Here is a 19,019-nt window from a genome sequence, read left to right on the forward strand (position 1 = left end):
TCCTTGAAACTTTCACTTGCCCTTGTATGAGTTCTTCTGAAAGTTCTTCTTGATGGTGTTCTTCCCCTGCTTTGTGATGAGCCTGTTGTTGGGGACGTTCTTGTAGGTCCACTTCTTCTACCTGATCTATAGGATCTGGCTTTTTGTTTGGCCAAAACTTTCTTGGTTTCCAAGAACTCTTCATTCTTTTATTATAGGGATTATTTATGAATTTCTTCCTTTTAAATCCCTGTGTTCTGTTTCCAATGATCGTTGGAAGATCATTTTCTCTACAACACAAAGGTGTACGCTTATCTATACCCCTTATTTTCTTGTAGTTCTTTTGTAATGCTGCCATATGGCACCATTCTGCCAATTTTCTTTTCAAAAAGGACGCGTGTCTTGCCAATGTATCAAGATTACCTGGAACGTATTCTTTAATCAACATTTCTCTCCAGGGACTTGACATTTTTGCAAAAAATAGCTGAATAGCCACATTTTCCTCGACTCCCGAATTCCATCTGTATTTAGTGAATAACATAATGTATTCATCAACTAAACAGATATCATGTAACTTGAGGCTATACAGAGCTTGAGTATATCTTATCTTTTTCTCTGTATCTTGATTATTGAAATAGTCTACCCCTATGAATTGTGCTTTAATAGGGTGGCCATTCTTTCTCAAATCTCGCTGAGGGATTCTCCTGCTAAGATTGATTCCTTCGTATCTGGCATAGTCATCTCCCATGCGATCTTGACAGATCCCATTAGACTCATTTCTAGAAGTTTAATGAATCCCTTTTTATTGAGATCTAATGTCCCTGCTGAAATTCTCATAGCTGACGTCCAATCATCTATAAGATCTTCTCTGTTTTTGAAGTCCAAAACATCAAGGTTTAACATAATCCCATAAGGATGTATCGGGTCTAAAACAGTTTTTCCATAAGGAGTTTGATGTAGTGGTATTTTACTCCTTCTTGATCTGGTTCCTGCTGGATGTAAATTTTCTCCCACATGGAACTCACTATGTGGTTCTTCTGTTTTTACCACATATCTTGGGGGATTTTCCATGGATTGTTCACCCTCAGGGGAATTCATTTTTAGATCTACAACTTTGAGATTCGCAAAAGAATCCGCAAGATCTTGTAGATCCTCGAGATTTAATCTTTCTAAAGTAGTCATCAGATAGTGTTTTTCTCTGATACTGCTTTTATAAGATTAATCATCATTTCATCATTAGTTAAAGGTTTTTGAACCATTTTGGTTTTACCTTTCTGATGTAACAATGGTTCGGTACCAAACGAGAGTGGTAACCTTCCTCCTGTATTTTCCTTTCTAGAACCAGAAGTATGTTCTAGGTTTAGGATTTTATTTTGAAGATCCTTTAGAGTTTCAAGAATTTTTTCTTGTTTCTTAAGGATTTCTTCAATTTGCCGAGGTATTTCATGCAACTGATTGCTGTAATATTGTACCGTCTTTTGAATTTCTCTAAGATCTCCGGAGAGTTTAGAGGAATCTGGGGTAATCTTTAAAAATTTAGAGTTAGAAATCATTTTTATTTATCTATTCAAATTTGAGAGCATTAGTCGCAACCTGTTGTAAGTAATCTATTGTGAATAGATTAATTTGTTTATAGGATTTCGTATGAATAAAATCCTCTTGATTCAAACCTTCGTTTGAAGTCATCTTTTTGTAAAATCTTCTCCTCAACAAAGAAAAGCATGAATTAACGAATAATATTATGTCTGAATAATTAACCTAAAGCTCTAATACCATTTTTCCGCATAATTCTTTATACTGCAAATGAGCACAAAATCTCCAGATTCAAGCATAAAACCTTTACAAGTTAAGCATAGAACCTATAGATTTCAAGCATAGATTAGCATAAATCCAGCACAAGAATTAAATATTAAAATATTCAAGTTTGGTGGTCCTAGGAAGTTATAGTAAAGAATCTTTTGCCTAGGGAGTTCTAATAAAGTTAGGAAGGGTATTAGGGATTTTAGGACAATTCACTCTATATATATACATATATATATATATATATATTGACTGTTTTTATATTGGATTAATAGAAATAACCAGGTCTCTAATTCAATAATTTGGTTGTACTGATAATTAAGTTAGAATATAATCGTAAATCTAAATCAAATTTTATTAATTAATTAAAAATAGTTAATTAAAAAGATTGTATTGTTCTTGTTAAGATATAAGCTCAAATTGTGATAGATATATCTAGGGATGATCACGGTGCGGTTTGATGATTTTTCATAAGAAATTCAAACCGAATTGCCAATTGTGGTTCGGTTATATTTTATTTTTTTTGTTGCGGTTTTATATATAAAATCATTTTTGCGGTTTTCGGCGGTTTTAAGCGGTTGTGGTCGGTTTGCGGTTTTTTTTAATGATAGGCAAAATGAAAAAAAAAAAAAACTATTCTAAGTATTAGAATAATGAATAAAAACTATAATAAACAAAATAAAACTAAATAAAATAACACTCAAGCGACAAAATAAAGTTACTTAACTATAATATGTTTAAGCACGGTTGAAGATTAATATTTGTATAGAAAAGTAGGAAATAGATTATGAAGAGAGAAAGAGGAAATTTTTTTTTGAAGAAGTGTTGGGAGAGAAGAGAGTTGAGACAGCATATGATCGAATCTATTGTGTATATCATATACAATGTGCTATAAATATAACTCTAGCTAAATACTAATATACACGGCAGTGCGGTGCGGGGCAGTTTGGGCCAAAAATTATAACCGAACCATGGCAGCGGGGCGATTTCCATTTTTTTTTTTAAACCGCGGTTATTTCAAAAAATGAGATACGACGATGTGGGGCGGTGCGGGGTGGTCGGTTCGAGCGGTTTTTTACACCCCTAGATATATCGAAATTTTGGTATTCACACATTTCCGCTAATGAATTATTTAGTATCAATTTTATCTCATGTTTTACAAAATAGAAGGCATTTTTTTCTTAACAAGGAAAATTCATTAAATCTAAAATACAAACACTCATATGAATGCAATCCACTCTACACTAATCGAGAAAAAAATTCACGGAAACATCGATCGAGAAGCTTACAAAAGGTAATGAACGGTGGGAAAAGTAAGTGTGAGGAAAATTTGACCAATTAAAATCTAACCCAAAAAATTATATATATATATATATATGGAAATTTTGACCAATTAAAATCTAACCCAAAATTATATATATATATATATATATAAAAGAAAGAAAGAAATAACTAAGAAGTACGTTTTGTGTATAATTTAATAGCGCTTGAAAGTAGAATTTGGTGAGGTTGTTGAAGCATTGAAAATTATGGATTACCATTTCGAAAACAATTTTATATAGTTATTTTGATATGTTCCCAACTCATATTTTATTTGATGTAAAATATATCTATAAAATGAAATACTTATGTTAAAAATGGAACTTAAATAATATCATATTTTTATGGAATAAATAATATTATATTATTCACAACTCACTCACTAAAAAAAAGTTAGATTATATTATTAAAAAGAAAAACTATATATTATGAAAAAGCGATCGTCCCGGCAATGTCACGCTTCCTCCGCCTGATGCCTTATCCCTTTCTCTCTCTAGACTTTCCATTATAATTTTTCCAATCTCACTTTCTTCCATTCAATTCTCTCTCTACATTTTGCGTGAAACGTTCGAAAACAGATTCATAAGGTTCGGCCTAGGGTTTATCGGAGAGAGGAATGGGGCAGCAATCGTTGATCTACAGTTTCGTGGCTCGTGGGACGGTGATCCTGGCGGAGTACACTGAGTTCACGGGGAATTTCACCGGAATCGCGGCGCAGTGTTTGCAGAAACTCCCAGCCACCAACAATAAGTTTACCTACAACTGCGATGGCCACACCTTCAATTACCTCGTCGAGGATGGATTCAGTAAGCGCCGCTGTGTCTGATCTATTTGTTTCTATGTTTTTTTTCGTTTATTGGATATGATTGGATGCATGTTAGTTCTTTTATGCGTGCTCGTTTTGGTTGTTCTCCGATTCCGCTTGATTTGAAAATTTTAGGTTTGTTTGTGTGATTTTTCGGTGTGAGTTACCTTCAGTGACTTAGATCTTTGTTTAAGGTGATTGTTTTGGTCAATTGTTTTTGTGCTGTGGCGGCCACATGTTCTGGATCGGTTATTAAACGTTTTGGTGTACGATTTCGTTTGAGTGGATTAATCCCTTTTTGGTACGCGAAATTGGTAACAACTAATGAAAACGACTTTGTGGGAGAGAAAGGTCCTCACTCGGTAGAAATTTCAATTTGATTTTGCCTTGACATAATTTTTGAGTAATCAGTTCAAAAGTTTGATTAGTCTGAGAGTTATGAGTTGTTTTATTGTCTACTCTCACTTTATGTCAATTTGCTTAATTGTCCCATTTATGGATATTAATAAGCTTTAATATCTACAGGTATTTCAAATACCGTATCACATGTTGTACGCCCATGGTATAGATCTGTTTTTTTGAGCCACTTGTGTTGCTTGTTTATGATGGCTTGGGTTCCAATGTGTGTGATTTTGTGTTATATTGACTGAATTCACTGTCGCCCTTAAATAGAGTCTCTTGGGCAATAAAGCAATTGTGAGTTTGATCAGCTGTGACCTTATAGTAATGTGATTAGCCTTCTGTTTTTGAGGCACATCTGACTGACCCTGGACTGCAGGAGGCTTTTCCACTTTTCATATCCTCGCTTCAATTCATAAGTTTCATGCTCCTATATATACCAGTTTGCTGTCTGCTTCAACATAACGGACACCTACTGTAACGGTGACCCATGTAGTTTATGAGAACTTCATTCATCTTGTCTTGTGTGTTTGAAAATTAATTTCATCAAAGATTTCTTGATATTGATTGTTTGATTTGTCAGGAAGTGTGTACATATAAGTTGTTCGACTGCTGTATGATGTATATGATATACCTATATTTCTTTTGCTTACTATTTACTTTTACTTTCATACTTCTTTTGGTGGATCAACAATAACTGTTTTCGATAACAGCTTATTGTGTCGTGGCTGTGGAAGCTGTCGGAAGACAGATTCCGATTGCATTTCTTGAGCGAGTGAAGGAGGACTTTACCAAGAAATATGCTGGTGGGAAGGCTGCAACAGCTGTTGCCAACAGTCTGAATAAAGAGTTTGGGTAATATTCTCATTCAGAGGCAATTTTCTTTGCATTTCTATGTTCTTTAGATAAATTCTTATGTCGTCAAAACTTAGACCCAAAATGAAGGAGCAAATGCAGTACTGTGTGGATCATCCAGAGGAGATTAGCAAGCTTGCAAAGGTGAAAGCTCAGGTTTCAGAAGTTAAAGGGGTGATGATGGAAAACATTGAAAAGGTGAATATATAATCATCATAGATTGCTAATATGTGATCAGATAATGACGATGCATTTGGTTTCTGATGAAATGTGTTTGATTTAAACCTAAGATTTCTGTCTCGGCAGGTTCTTGATCGTGGAGAGAAAATTGAGCTTCTGGTTGATAAAACTGAAAATCTACGCTCTCAGGTGCGTAAAGTCCTGTCAAGCCATTGTGTATTGTCTTAAATTCAAAATATTGAATCTCTTGCTGTCACATATTGATTTGAATGCCATGTTTGCGTTTTATATCGATTTTGAATCGGATAGTTACTTTGAATTTACCCGAGGATTATACCTCTATTGTCAAAATGATTTAAATCTTTTAATTTTGCTCGTGATATAATTCTAGGAATTGATATTACATGGTTAGATTTGCAAAAATTTCTAAAGCAGAATTGCTGCTTATAGAACCTATTGATTATTAAAACTTAATCTAAACTAGTTAGTGGTCAGAATTTTGATCGGTAAATCGATGTGTGGTTCCACTTGTTGGATTGGATATTTAAATACCAGTTGATATGCTGAGGATCCTACTGAGACCTCTAGTCTTTGGTGCAGCTATAGCTCTATTCTTTTTTCTTTTCTGGTCAAGAAAAATTTCCAATGAACAGACTTTCCATTTTTTTATTAATTATTATTTTTGCTGCACTGTAGAGTCTCCTTTTATTATATCATTGGCTTTTATGTATATACTTTTAGAATGTGGTCTTTTACAATGGACTGAATATTAATCATGAGCCATCAATCTCCCTCCCATTACAGGCACAAGATTTCAGGACACAAGGAACCAAGATGAGGAGAAAGATGTGGTTGCAGAACATGAAGATAAAGCTAATTGTTCTTGCCATTATCATTGCCCTGATCCTTATCATTGTTTTGTCGGTCTGTGGTGGATTCAAATGTCATTAGCCTGTGTTTGGTAAGCCAGTCATTCAGGCTGCCCCTGTTGCATTATCCGTTTCACTTCAATTTTGGTGATACATCACGCTATTCACGTTGTATGATTTGTATCTTGTGTGACAAGTGTTGTATAGCTTGTATTCCCAAATTCTCTTAATATACACTAGTTGGAAGTGTCCTCATTGATTGTTGCAAGGAAATTTGAGATGTTTTGTGTGGTTACTCAATTCAAACCTTGTGCAGGTAGTGTGGATTGTGCTTGGACAATCTTATATCGGATTTGCTTGCTAAATCATCTCACTTTTCTGGATCAAATCAAATATTTTCCTGAGTCTAGAGTTATAGTTCAAGTAGAATTATTTCATATCGCGTCTCTTTAATCATTGATTCGAGCAAATGACACCGAGCAAACTCTTATTGTGCTTTAAAGGCAAAAGTACTTTTCAGCTAATGTTATATATTATCATCGGAGACTTTTGTTCATTGTTCCAGTTCTCTTGCTGTAGATTCAGTATGTGTTTTCTTAGAACCCAATTGATCAATCATACGTGGGAGTTTAAACATAGATTTCTTGTTCAAAACAGTACAGAAATAATAAAATTAACATTCTGCCCGTTAGTTGATATGCTCTAATATGGATACATCATATCTACAGTTCTAAAAAAAAAAAAATCTGATGTTCTTGGAAGAAAATACATTATATGTCAATTTTGTGGTAAATACAAGTCTTCTGATAAGTCATTACAGTGAGCGTCTTTTTAATAACTGAACGTGTATCACATTAAATTATTCCTACGATAACAATACATCCGAAAATATAATTCAATTAAACAGTAAATTTTATGCCGTTGGTGCAGCGCTTATTCAAAGTATATAGCATATAATGCTTCCTCAAATTTAACCATCACATTTACATGGAATATTTGGACTTGTATCCAAACGCTGAACACAGATGAGTTATCAAGACATAACAATACAATCTACATCATAATGGACCCCTCTTGTTTAATAAAAGAAGAAACAATTAAAGAATGATCTCAGTAAAAGTTGGTTGCTTGCCTTTGCTATTTGGCTCTATAATAACGCATATACGTCTCAAACAAAGCTTGCCCACATCCAGGTAGAGATATAAACATATCAGCTGTGCTAACAACCCTATGTAACAAGCCACAATTTCATGAAATAGAAAGCCAACTTTGAACATGGTAAAAACGAAGCCAAGCCAAACCAAGCATTTTCCATAAGCAAACAAGAAAACCAGCTCCCAGCTATACTTGGTAACCATCGCCTCTTGGACGGTTACCCATCCTTCCATTTCCACGGCCACGGCCATAGCCATAGCCATAGCCATTGCCATTGCCATTGCCATTGCCATTGCCATAGCCACTGCCATTGCCATTGCCATTGCCATTGCCTCTGCCACCTCTACTTCCACCTCCACCTCTCCCTCTTAAGTATCCCCCACCTAATAATAAATGGAAATTCTTGAGATGACAACCCCGCAAGCAAGAAAATAAAATAATATTAGCAATAGAAGCATATTTGAGAAAACATGTGACCATAAAATGAAACACCGAGTCTTGAAGAAAAATGAGAACAGTAATATTTCAAAATTCTAAAACGGAAAAAAAGAAAAAGAAAAAAGCTGACCATTATAACTCCAACCACCACGTCCACCACCACGGCCCCAGTCAGGATATCCACCATTATCTGTGAAGAAGAGATACTCCATTAGATGGATAACCAAGTTGCTTCAATTAGATGAAATCAGGCGGAAGGAAATAAATACCTTGGTAGTTTCCATATCCACCTCTATTCCAAACTCGCCCCCTCCCTCTGCTACGTCCTCTTCCTCGTCCATAATTATCTAAAACTCAAACATCAACTTTATGCCCAAGTAAAAAAGAGTGATGACTATAATATCGGATTCCAGTTACTTCTATACCTCTGTTATCGGTGTTGTACACCGCATGTGCTTGTCTTGGAGGTGGTTGTTGTGGCTGATAGATGTAATGCGGTTTAGTTTGATTCACATGCAACGGAGCTTGATACCTAGATCAGACAAACAATTCAGAACAGATAACAATGAGTGAAGGAACATACTAGAGTTTTGGTTACCAACAACCTCAATAATGAAGCCGAAAACGAAGAAGATACAACCAAATGTGTGGTTGTGAAATAATCATGCCCGTGTTTCTTCCTCAACAGGTGTTTACACAAATATAACTAAATGTGATTGTGAAATTACCCGGGAGAATTCTTATTAAGCTCCATCGAAGAAAGGGTGATTGAAATCATTGAGACATGACGTGTCTGCTCAACACTGTACCAGACATTGAAATCAAATTAGAGGATAAAAAAATAGAGATCATCTGCACATACTGACATGAGATTGATCCAATTGATGAGCATACCACATACATCAGTAAGGAGAATTCACAATGCTAGAGTAAAATCAGACGCCTAAAAATACACAAACTCACGTCTCAAGGCCCTCTTCAATGGGTTCAAAAGTATCAGTTACGCTCACTGAACTGATGGCCGTGTCCTGATGCAGTCTAGGAATCCTTCTCTGTTTCAAAGAAGAAAGAAAAGGATCGATTCCTAGGTACGGTATTGAAAATGGGAAACAAAAACACTGTAAAAATTAGCAAAGAAACCTTGATGATCTCTGCAATAACCACTGTCTTGCTTATAGCTTGACCCATTGCTTTCAAGACAATCTCCCTCACTCGTCTCTCCTGAAAAATGGATAAACAGTGCAGTTACCAAACAATGGCCCATGTTGAGCACAGAGTAACTTCAGCTCGGTAGTTGAACTAAATCCAGAGTACTGAATAACAATGGTGTGAGATAATGATGCGTCGCATATGAACAAGTTTATATATACACGCAAAACACATGAGCTTCAAAATCAAAGCTAAAAATCAGAGCTAACTGATCGACCACCACACGCGAACATGTAAACGTCAAATGTAAATCATAAAGCCAACAGAAACCACGAAACAGGCAACAAAAACAAAAACCGGCCACACGCAAGAAAAATCATTACGTACATACGGTTCATGGAATTAGTCCACAAAACTAAATTTTGAATCCCGAATGAACTGAAAAGCCACAACCAAACAAAATTCAGAATACTAAAATCGGAAGAAGAACAAATCAAAATGGGAAAATGGTACCTGGAGTAGGGAGGTTGCATAGCTGATGTAGTTACGAACCAAACCCTGAGAAGTGATTCGAATCTCATTCTCGTTGACAGGAGATTCAGACTTCGGCTTCTCCACTTTGTGGTATCTATCCATTTGCTTTACGATGGCGGAAATAGAAACCCTAAAAACCCTATATTGTTGGAGAATTAGCTCCTACTATTTTATTATTATATTTTTTGGGCATTTTTCCACTCTTATAAATATAAAATATTTGCTTTTATCTAAAATCTAAGGGTTTTTTTTATTTTTAGTGTAAATTAAATAATAAATTTCAAAAATAATGTAAAATTAAAAAAAATTTACAAATACTGTAAAACTCCAAATCTGACAGCGGACTTTCATTCCCACGTAAGCATCGTCCTCCGCCACGGGGCGCGGACGCTGCCTATTTGGCAGCGTCCGCGCCTCGTGGCAGAGGATGCTGCCTAGTTGGCAGCGTCCTCCGCCACAGGGCGCGGACGCTGCCTAGTTGGCAGCAGCGTCCGCGCCCCGTGGCGGAGGACGCTACTGCCAACTCAGACGCGGGCGCGGACGCTGCCTAGTTGGCCCGTTAATTAAATAAAACGCGTATTTAACGCGTAATAAATTTTTAAATATATTATATAACGCGTATTCAACGCGTAATAAATTTTTAAATATTAATTATAACGCGTAAAGAATTAATTTAACGCGTAAAGAATAATTCTACGCGTAATTGTATTACTATATATATGTTCACAAATGTTATTCGGATATCACTCATACAAATATTAAACTCTTTAAAATTTTCTCTTTCCTTTTATCCGTTTTTCATTTTTATTTCAAAAAAATATATCGAGAATGGAAAACATTGATATATTTTTATATTTTGGTGGTCATATTATTGTGGATAGTGGATCGATTGTGTATAGTATTCCTTATACTAGACCGATGCGAGTTCTACGTACCATTACTTTGTCCGAGTTGGTTGAAGCTGTGCATCAAATATTGAGGATTGATCCAACTACTTTTACCCTCAAATTGTCAACGAAATATTCTTTTATGGAAAATTCATCTTGGCATGAAATTCAAGTCAATCTTGTCGATGACAACGCTTTAGAGTTTATGATGCAATCTCCCAATATACGTATATTGCATTTGTACGTGGAAGCAAACCAAATTGACCATCACGTTGGTCATGTCGACCAAGAATCGGATATTTTACACGTCACCGAAGGAATGGACAACATGTATCTTTATCCTGAAAGTGGATCGTGGGATCAATATATCGCCGGCACATCAGAACCTGATCCTGCAAGTTGGCCGGAAAGTACACGTATTTGGGAACAAAATTATGGTGAAGCAAATTGGAATTCAGAAATTCAAAACTTTGTGCCACGTGTTGATGATCCTAGGAGTGAAAACGAAGATGTCCAGATAAGCGATACAGAGCCAGAGATGTCATACGGGGAGTCTGAGGAAGAAGATGATGACGATGTTGAAGATGTGAATGATGATGTACATGTGAATATCCATGCAAATACTGATGAGGGAACATCATCTCGTCCACCACCTCGTCAGAAATTACAGAGGCAAGATGTTCCTTTCTTTTCTACCACTTCTGATATGCCATCTTTTTTTAATACATATTTTGGAGAAGAGATTCCTGATTCTATTGGCGTACCTCATGACATGCGGACAAGATACTATAATGAGGAGAGAGGAGAACTATGTGTAAACATGGTTTTCAAGGATAAAAAAGATCTGATTGCATCTGTGAAGGATTATTCGGTCAGAGTTTCTAGGCGTGAATATCTTGTTGTTGAGAGCACACGCATTTTGTGGAAAATTCAATGCAAAAATGATTCTTCCACCGTCAGATGTCGTTGGGGTCTTCGCGCATCTTTCAAGGAGAAAACAGGTTATTGGAAAATAACCAGATATGGTGGGCCTCATACATGTATATCAACCAACGTCGGCATAGATCATCACAACTTGAATAGTGATATGGTTGCACATACACTATTGGGAATTGTACGATGTGATCCTTCGTACGAGATTAAATATATAATAGAGAGTGTGAAAGATAAATATGGATATCAAATCTCGTATACGAAGGCGTGGCGGAGTCTGAAACGTGCAGTGGAAATTGTTTATGGAACTTGGGAGAGCTCTGTTCAATTACTGCCAAAATATATGCGTGCTCTTTGCAAATACAATATTGGAACAATTGTCGACTGGAAGCATCTCAGAAACAATGAAGAAATAAAAACATTGAACTATTGTTTTTGGGCATTCAAGCCGTGTACTAATGGATTTCAACACTGTCGAAAAATCATTAGTGTCGATGGTACACATTTGTACACAAAGTACAAACACAAAATGTTGATCGCTGTCACTCTCGATGCTAACAATCAAGTTCTACCATTGGCTTTTGCAATTGTCGATGAAGAAACGTCTGATTCCTGGAAGTGGTTTTTGGAAAATGTTGGACGACATGTTGTATGTGGCGAAAATGGTGTGTGTCTAATATCTGATAGGCACAAGGGAATCGTGCGAGCCGTTGAAGATCTACCCTATTTCAAACCTCCACAAGGTGTGCATCGTTTTTGTTTGCGGCACGTGTGCTCAAATTTTAATTCCAGGTTCAAAGATGTGCATTTGAAAGATTTGTGCTGGGAAGCAGGTAGTCAACATCAAATTTGTAAATTTGATGCAACAATGGAGGCAATTAAGAACAAAAATATTTTGGCACACAGATATTTGGATGGAATATCAAAGGAAAAATGGAGTATGGCCCATGACGGAGGTTGGCGTCGTGGAGTGATGACGACCAACATGTCCGAGTGCTTAAACAGTGTGTTAAAGGGAGCTCGTAGACTGCCTATATCTGCAATAGTACACTTGACCCTTCTGAGATGTGTCCAATACTTCATTGAACGTGTGACAAAAGGTCAACGTATGGTTCAAGAAAATCAATTGTGGTCGGATTATGCACGGCGAAAGTATGAGGAATGGGCAAAGAAATCTAGTGAACATCGTGTTGTTAAATATGATGTACGATCACAAACTGCTCAGGTTGCAACCGGAGGAAGGCCAAGTCGCGGCCAACACATGCAAGTGGTGAGAATATCAACAACAGATTGTTCATGTGGTAAATGGACAATTTTCGGCATCCCGTGTTCTCATGCTATTTGCACCGCTAAATGGCACTCGTTAGATCCCACGACACTTGTGCAGTCATGGTACAATATATCGGAGTACCTCGCAACGTATGAAGGAAGATTTGAACCTCTTGCAGATGAAAGATATTGGGATCGTCCTACCTTTGAGTTGCAACACAACCCAGTTAGACGTGAAAGAAGAAGAGCAGGTAGGGATACAACGACTCGACTAAGAAACGAGATGGACATGCCGATAGCGAGAGAGAGACAACAACGAAGAACTAACAGGTATAAACTTTGAAAATTTAATTTGTTCCTAAAAATATGTATTGTAATATATTTTAATTTGTATATGTTTTTTTTTTCAGGAGTATCAGATGAACGTGGACAATTGATTGCTTGACGAAAAATGTATAACAAATAAATGTTTGTTGGTAGCATATGCGTTTTTATAATTGTGTCATATAATGTATGCATTGAATAAGATATGTATTTGATATTGGTTAAATGCATTGATCTATTACACTAATAGCATTTTTCTTATATTTTTTTTAATCAACTTAATAAAGTATTTAAAATAATTGTGGTGTAATAAAAAAAAATCATACGGAAAGGAAAAAAAATCACATGCATAACTAATTATCAATTACTATAACACAAAAAAAATATTATTATTGTTCATGACAATTGCAGTTATACAAATGACCACCGGTACCACAAGCAGGTGGTCTACGTCTACGTTGTCCTCTACGCACAACAGGAGCATCAACAATTTCTTCACTCCTCTCTTGTTGCTCATCTGAATAACTAGGGAATATTACAGGTGATGGAACGTTTCTTTCAGGAGCCAGAATATTGCGTTGACCAGTATTAAGCAGATCTGTAAAACTTTGGATATTTTCACAAAATGGAGTATGATAACCGGCATCAACATATGAACCAGATGGTCCTGCACCGTAAAATCCACCGAATGGTCCGGTATTGTACAACCCACTAGATGGCCCTGCGTTGTCGAACCCACCAGATGGACCCGCGTTGTAGAACCCACCAGATGGACTCGCGTTGTAGAACTCACCAGATGGACGAGGAGGAACAAACCCTGATGATGACTGCTGCGAATCAGAGGATGACACACTAAAATTTTGTGGAATATTACTGTGTCTGCCAATATCTAAATTCGGTTGATATGGCCTAAAACCAAGCCCAGTTACTGCAGGCGATATAAATCGTACAGTAATGCGATCATACCATGGAAAGTAATCATCATCGACTTCGCTAGATCTTCTGTAACGTTCTCCTCGGGCAACATTACTCAATTTTCCATTCCAAAGAATAATTGCATCTTTATGATACTCTCTCCAATCAGTGTTGCGATGACCTGTTCTATTAACATTGTGTAGGTTATCGTTGTCAAGTGCAGGCCTAGGAATAGATTGTCGCATTTTGAACTGCCTCAAGACCCGATTAGGACGATGCATCTCCACAATATCAAAACAAATCAGAGGACAAACACATCTCCAGATTCTATTATCGTATGTACTAATGATCGCTTTAACATCAACATCTTTCTTGTTGTAAACTATCCAATTAAACTGCATAATAATAATAATAAAATCATTTTTAATTAATAAATAGAAATTAATATAATTGCTGAAAAATTTCAATAATCCAATAACACACCTCGGCATTAGTCATACGATCGAAGCAATCCCTTATAATTCTAACAGCGTGCGTTGGTGAATGAGTGTAACTAAACACATTTGACCACCTACAATAAAAAAAGATTATTAAAATTATTACAAAATGAATTTGTAATTTATAAAAAAGCTAATATTTTTCAAATATTACCGTGCACCATAAGGAGCATATGGAATATCTTCCTCGAATTCATTTTGAGGCACAGTCAGAGATAATCCATTTATATCAGGATTAACAAATGTAATCCTGCTCCATGCCCATACCTGCCATCAGTAATAAATTAAATTATAAATTATTATAATGTGATATTAGATGCACTTAAAAATTTATACCTGTAGGATAAATAGAGGCCCGGATATTATAGCTTTTCTTATCCGTGTTGCATTGCATAACTCACGATATAGGAATGCTAGAACTGCACTTCCCCAACTATAAGATCTGATGCGTTCAATATCCCGAAGTAGTTGCAAAAAAATCAATTTAACAGATCCTCCTTGATAATCTGGAACCATGATTCCTCCAATAATCATTAATGCTACACAACGGGTATATTTTACGACATCTATTTCTGGACTATTATCATCGATATGTGCAGCCATGCAATGCTCATATAAAGCGGTCATCGATAAGTGACCACCTTTGAAATGCGACGTCAGTGGCGTAAATCCCAATAAATCCAAACATATATGCTGCCACTCTTCAACTTTGCGTGAAACATCTATACCAATTACAGGCTCACCATCAATAGGTAGACCCCAAATAATGGAAATATCCTGTAAAGTGATGGTTGCTTCACCACATCTAAAATGAAAGGTATGTGTTTCACGTCGCCATCGTTCAACCAAAGCAGTAATTAAATGATTATCATATTGCCGAGATCCACACAACAAAACACCATAAAACCCCATATTATTTAAATATGCAATCACACGACTGTGCAGACCATGCTCATTAAATAACTGCCAAATCAAATTATCGGATCGTTTGACTCGAACTATGTCATCAATTGTTATTGTGGAAACTTCTGACGACATATGTGTGGCTTGTAAATATAGCACACTGGAATCTATTGGTCCTCGATTTGTTGTCATCCTGACAAATATACTAACAATTATATAATGCAAACCAATAAACACATATTATAAAATTACATGGTTTACAAAACATAAAAATAAAATAAAATATAATAAATTTTAATATATGCATATAACAATATATGTCTATATATTGCACATTTTTAATATAATAACGATAACAATAAATTATATATATATATATATAAATAATATATATATATATATATACGTACATATATTATATACATATATACGTACATATATTATATATATATATATATTATATATATATATATATATATATATATACATACATACGTAATATTATATAGTATATCAATAATACAATAATATCACCACATGCATATATATCTAATATAATAACAACCACAATAATAAAGTTTATATATATAATTTTTAGTATTTTAATATATATATATATAATTCTATATTTATATATTATAAGATTAAAATAATAATAATAACAACACTTAACGTAACATAACTATTTTTATTATTAATACATTTAATTTTTATTATATTAATATAATATATTTAATTAAAAAAATAAGAAATTTGAAATATATACTAAAACAGATTATTAAAATAAACTCAAAAAATCAAAATAATGCTTAAAAAAATTCTGAAAAATAATTCATACCTTCAAATGGTTTTTTTAGTACCTGCGACCAACAATTAAACATATTTCAATTATAGTAACTCAATTAAACCAAAACACCCAAATTAAAAAATCATAATCTCGAATTTACCTTAATTTTGAAATAGAGCTCCAACCAACCAAAATATCTTCTTGCTAGTTTGAACAACGATAGGCGGTGATAAAAGATGTGAAAATGCTCCGCCTGTGGTCGGACGATGTTTTCAATACGGCGAAAAAAACTCAAAAAATTGGTGTAAAAAAAAACCTCTCGTTGTAAGGATTCCGAAACTACTTTCGGATTTGTAATTGGAGGAACGATTCTGGAGAAATCTAATGTTAAAGAAACAAAAAATTGAAGGAGAGAATAAGGAGAGAAAAGCCGATGATTTCTGCAGAAACAAATGAATAATTGAGCATGATAATGGAGCGGATGCTGCGTGGCGTGGGGTTGTGCCACGCACGCAGCATCCGCTGCCACTTGTAGCGGATGCTGCCAATGTGGCAGCGTCCGCTACAAGTGGCAGCGGATGCTGCGTGCGTGGCACAACCCCACGCCACGACGCAGCATCCGCTCCAAATGTTGGCGGATGGTGCCAACGTGTACTGAATATCCGCTGTCAGATTTGGAGTTTTACGGTATTTGTAAAATTTTTTTAATTTTACATTATTTTTGAAATTTATTATTTAATTTACACTAAAAATAAAAAAAACCCAAAATCTAATCTAAAATAAAATATATATATATATATATATATATATATATATACTACATTGTTTACCCTATTATAAGTTTAGTTAATTTACTTTCTTTATTTGACATAATTGCATTTGCATCAATTAATTTTTAGCATTTTTATATTTGTAGAATTTATTAATCTTTTATTAAAATAAAAATTGATAAATTCTACAATATTTATAAATTCGAAGATATAGATAAATATAAAATTTGAAATTTCTATCACATTTATCTAACGTTATCTATACTTTTCTGCTTTTATATATAAAAATATAATAGATAATAGATGTAGGATATATTATTTTAAATTTTAGATTTTTTCAATAATGACTAATAACTCAAAAAATATATATATAATCAACTCAATTGCAATGTATTTGTACACGAATAATCTCGAGTATTTATTATATTTTAAAATTAATTTAAACTTTACTTTATCTTCATTCGAGCATCCACTATGTCAAATGTAGATAAATATTCAAACTCCTCATTCTAGAATGTCATAAGTTTACTATTCGTCCATGAATCTTTTCATTTCTCCCGTCAAAATATTTGGCTGAAAAAGTATTAATTAAATTGCATTAAATGAACTTAACATTTGTGCGAATATTGTGATGGCCTTATAATTTTGGTGATCTTATAAAAAAATATATTTTGTTACATTATATTTCAGCTTTCCTGCCCGTGTAAAATATATTGTAAAGAAACATCGAAACAGAAGCTGACAGCGTTTTGGAAATTGGTGTTCACAGAATCTGGAAAACCTGGAATCCTTCTCCAGCTTCCATTTCCTGAATCACTCATCTCCCAAACACAGACCGGGAAATCCCCGGAAAATTCTTCGTTGAATACATATACGTAACGACCCGAACCCGCGCATTTCAAGCTCGAAAACATCTGTCCCGATTCACGATCGATCATAAAAGAAAGCAAATCCCGAGGCATGATTGCAATCTCGCTGAATTCCAGGGTTCTGTCATCGATATTCCAGATGATGAATTCCAGGCCACCATTATAGGTGCTGCATAATCCAGCTAAAACTAACCGATCCCGAATCGAGATCAGGGATGAAAGCAGGGTCCCTGGAGGCCTGAGAGTTTTTGGATTGCTCCAGGATCGTTTTATCAGGTCGAAAGAAGAAATGAAACACGAATATTTATCGTAGACAAAGAATTTTCCTTTGAACAGAGCTGAGCAGAGAGATTGAGCCGAGTTTCCGGGATGGAAGATTTCGTTTAAAGGCTGGCAAAGTTCCCAATAATTCTCATCAGGACTGTATATCTCCACTGCCAAACAGTCCTCTTGATTCAACAAGCTGATGCCACCAACTACTATGAACCTGACTTGTTTCGAGAAATCAGGTTCCAAGTACACATGGATCAAAGGTTTGCGTCGTGGAAATCGGAGAGGCCTCGTTTGGCACAAACGGCCACAAAAAACAGGCCTGAAACTGAATTTTTCCAGGCTAAGGGAGAAGATGAAACCACTGGACGCAACGAATGAATCACTGGAAAAACAGGTTTCTTTTGAAAATCGAATCCAACAATTGGATTCGGGATCAAAAGCCAATAATGGATGGTTGTTCTGTCCCAAAAGGAAGAGCCAGCTTGGAAATGACCCGGAATCGGATACCAGTTTTTCCAAGGAAGAAGAATGGATTGTCGAGTTCCATAGTTTACAGACTGAAGCAGCTCGGAGAATGGAAGCGATTGGGAGGCGAGAAAGAATGGATTCAATCAGGTCTGATCCTAGGAAATCAAAGCCTGGTGAGGAGTTGTTGGTTTTCTGGCATGGATTGGGATCAGATTCATTCATTGTAAAGGATTAGTGGATGAAAAATGGAATGTTTTGTGTGCATTAAATAAGAACAACAGGCGGAAAAATAGAGATGAAAACAGTGAATTTCCATTGATTGGCACGCCGCCCCTGTCTCCTTCCTATGTTTGGAAATCCCCGCAGGCATGCAACACATTTATATTTTATAATATACTTTGTTATGATACAAGATGTTTCTATAGTTTGGATTTTTTTTTAATCTTGATTGCCATCAAATTAATTATATGTACTACTATAATTAGGAAATAAATTTCCTATCATCTCCATTAAACAGAGCAAATCAGCAAATTAACATTTTGCATTCATTCCTTCGAACAAGAAATCACGAATTCATTCTCAAACATTTTATTTGGCATCTTTCCAAAATATATACAATATTGAGCCTAAGAAAGCATTTG

At 35.2% G+C, this 19,019-nt stretch overlaps 5 protein-coding genes across 5 annotated transcripts; 2 read left to right on the forward strand and 3 right to left on the reverse strand.

Annotated features, from left to right (window-relative positions):
• The first annotated feature begins 3,549 nt into the window (after positions 1–3,549).
• On the forward strand, positions 3,550–6,462 carry LOC140886898 (vesicle-associated membrane protein 721-like). The gene is made up of 5 exons (XM_073293807.1): positions 3,550–3,905; positions 5,017–5,158; positions 5,236–5,356; positions 5,465–5,527; positions 6,143–6,462. The coding sequence occupies exons 1-5, from the start codon at positions 3,716–3,718 to the stop codon at positions 6,287–6,289; spliced, it is 663 nt and encodes a 220-aa protein (XP_073149908.1). The 5' UTR covers positions 3,550–3,715; the 3' UTR covers positions 6,290–6,462.
• A 678-nt stretch (positions 6,463–7,140) lies between these two features.
• Positions 7,141–9,640, reverse strand: LOC140892312 (uncharacterized). Its single transcript, XM_073301161.1, has 8 exons — positions 9,463–9,640; positions 8,941–9,021; positions 8,764–8,852; positions 8,529–8,603; positions 8,226–8,332; positions 8,070–8,147; positions 7,931–7,990; positions 7,141–7,745 (listed from the first exon to the last, which is right to left on the reverse strand). Exons 1-8 carry the CDS (start codon positions 9,583–9,585, stop codon positions 7,549–7,551), a joined length of 810 nt encoding a protein of 269 aa, XP_073157262.1. The 5' UTR covers positions 9,586–9,640; the 3' UTR covers positions 7,141–7,548.
• Positions 9,641–10,242: 602 nt separating this feature from the next.
• LOC140892259 (uncharacterized) lies at positions 10,243–13,077 on the forward strand. The gene is made up of 2 exons (XM_073301099.1): positions 10,243–12,902; positions 12,983–13,077. Exons 1-2 carry the CDS (start codon positions 10,312–10,314, stop codon positions 12,993–12,995), a joined length of 2,604 nt encoding a protein of 867 aa, XP_073157200.1. The 5' UTR covers positions 10,243–10,311; the 3' UTR covers positions 12,996–13,077.
• Positions 13,078–13,285: 208 nt separating this feature from the next.
• On the reverse strand, positions 13,286–15,279 carry LOC140888768 (serine/threonine-protein phosphatase 7 long form homolog). The gene is made up of 4 exons (XM_073296466.1): positions 14,645–15,279; positions 14,463–14,575; positions 14,295–14,382; positions 13,286–14,206 (listed from the first exon to the last, which is right to left on the reverse strand). The coding sequence occupies exons 1-4, from the start codon at positions 15,218–15,220 to the stop codon at positions 13,286–13,288; spliced, it is 1,698 nt and encodes a 565-aa protein (XP_073152567.1). The 5' UTR covers positions 15,221–15,279.
• A 2,175-nt stretch (positions 15,280–17,454) lies between these two features.
• On the reverse strand, positions 17,455–18,733 carry LOC140888769 (F-box/kelch-repeat protein At3g24760). Its single transcript, XM_073296467.1, has one exon. The coding sequence runs from the start codon at positions 18,598–18,600 to the stop codon at positions 17,455–17,457; it is 1,146 nt and encodes a 381-aa protein (XP_073152568.1). The 5' UTR covers positions 18,601–18,733.
• Positions 18,734–19,019: the final 286 nt, after the last annotated feature.

Source organism: Henckelia pumila, chromosome 3 (assembly GCF_033568475.1).
Source record: "Henckelia pumila isolate YLH828 chromosome 3, ASM3356847v2, whole genome shotgun sequence".
Taxonomy (NCBI): Eukaryota; Viridiplantae; Streptophyta; class Magnoliopsida; order Lamiales; family Gesneriaceae; genus Henckelia; species Henckelia pumila.

Bases quoted from the DNA above. Each gene is read 5' to 3' on its own strand.
- LOC140888769 (XM_073296467.1), bottom strand. From the start codon at position 18,600: ATGAATGAATCTGATCCCAATCCATGCCAGAAAACCAACAACTCCTCA.
- LOC140892259 (XM_073301099.1), top strand. From the start codon at position 10,312: ATGGAAAACATTGATATATTTTTATATTTTGGTGGTCATATTATTGTG.
- LOC140892312 (XM_073301161.1), bottom strand. From the start codon at position 9,585: ATGGATAGATACCACAAAGTGGAGAAGCCGAAGTCTGAATCTCCTGTC. The intron at 9,022-9,462 runs GTACCATTTTCC...TCCATTTTTCAG, and splicing joins ATGCAACCTCCCTACTCCAG to GAGAGACGAGTGAGGGAGAT. The intron at 7,746-7,930 runs GTCAGCTTTTTT...ATTTATTATTAG, and splicing joins TGGTGGTTGGAGTTATAATG to GTGGGGGATACTTAAGAGGG.
- LOC140886898 (XM_073293807.1), top strand. From the start codon at position 3,716: ATGGGGCAGCAATCGTTGATCTACAGTTTCGTGGCTCGTGGGACGGTG. The intron at 5,357-5,464 runs GTGAATATATAA...CTGTCTCGGCAG, and splicing joins TGATGGAAAACATTGAAAAG to GTTCTTGATCGTGGAGAGAA. The intron at 5,528-6,142 runs GTGCGTAAAGTC...CTCCCATTACAG, and splicing joins CTGAAAATCTACGCTCTCAG to GCACAAGATTTCAGGACACA.
- LOC140888768 (XM_073296466.1), bottom strand. From the start codon at position 15,220: ATGGGGTTTTATGGTGTTTTGTTGTGTGGATCTCGGCAATATGATAAT. The intron at 14,576-14,644 runs GTATAAATTTTT...TACTGATGGCAG, and splicing joins GGCCTCTATTTATCCTACAG to GTATGGGCATGGAGCAGGAT. The intron at 14,383-14,462 runs GTAATATTTGAA...TTTTTATTGTAG, and splicing joins TATGCTCCTTATGGTGCACG to GTGGTCAAATGTGTTTAGTT.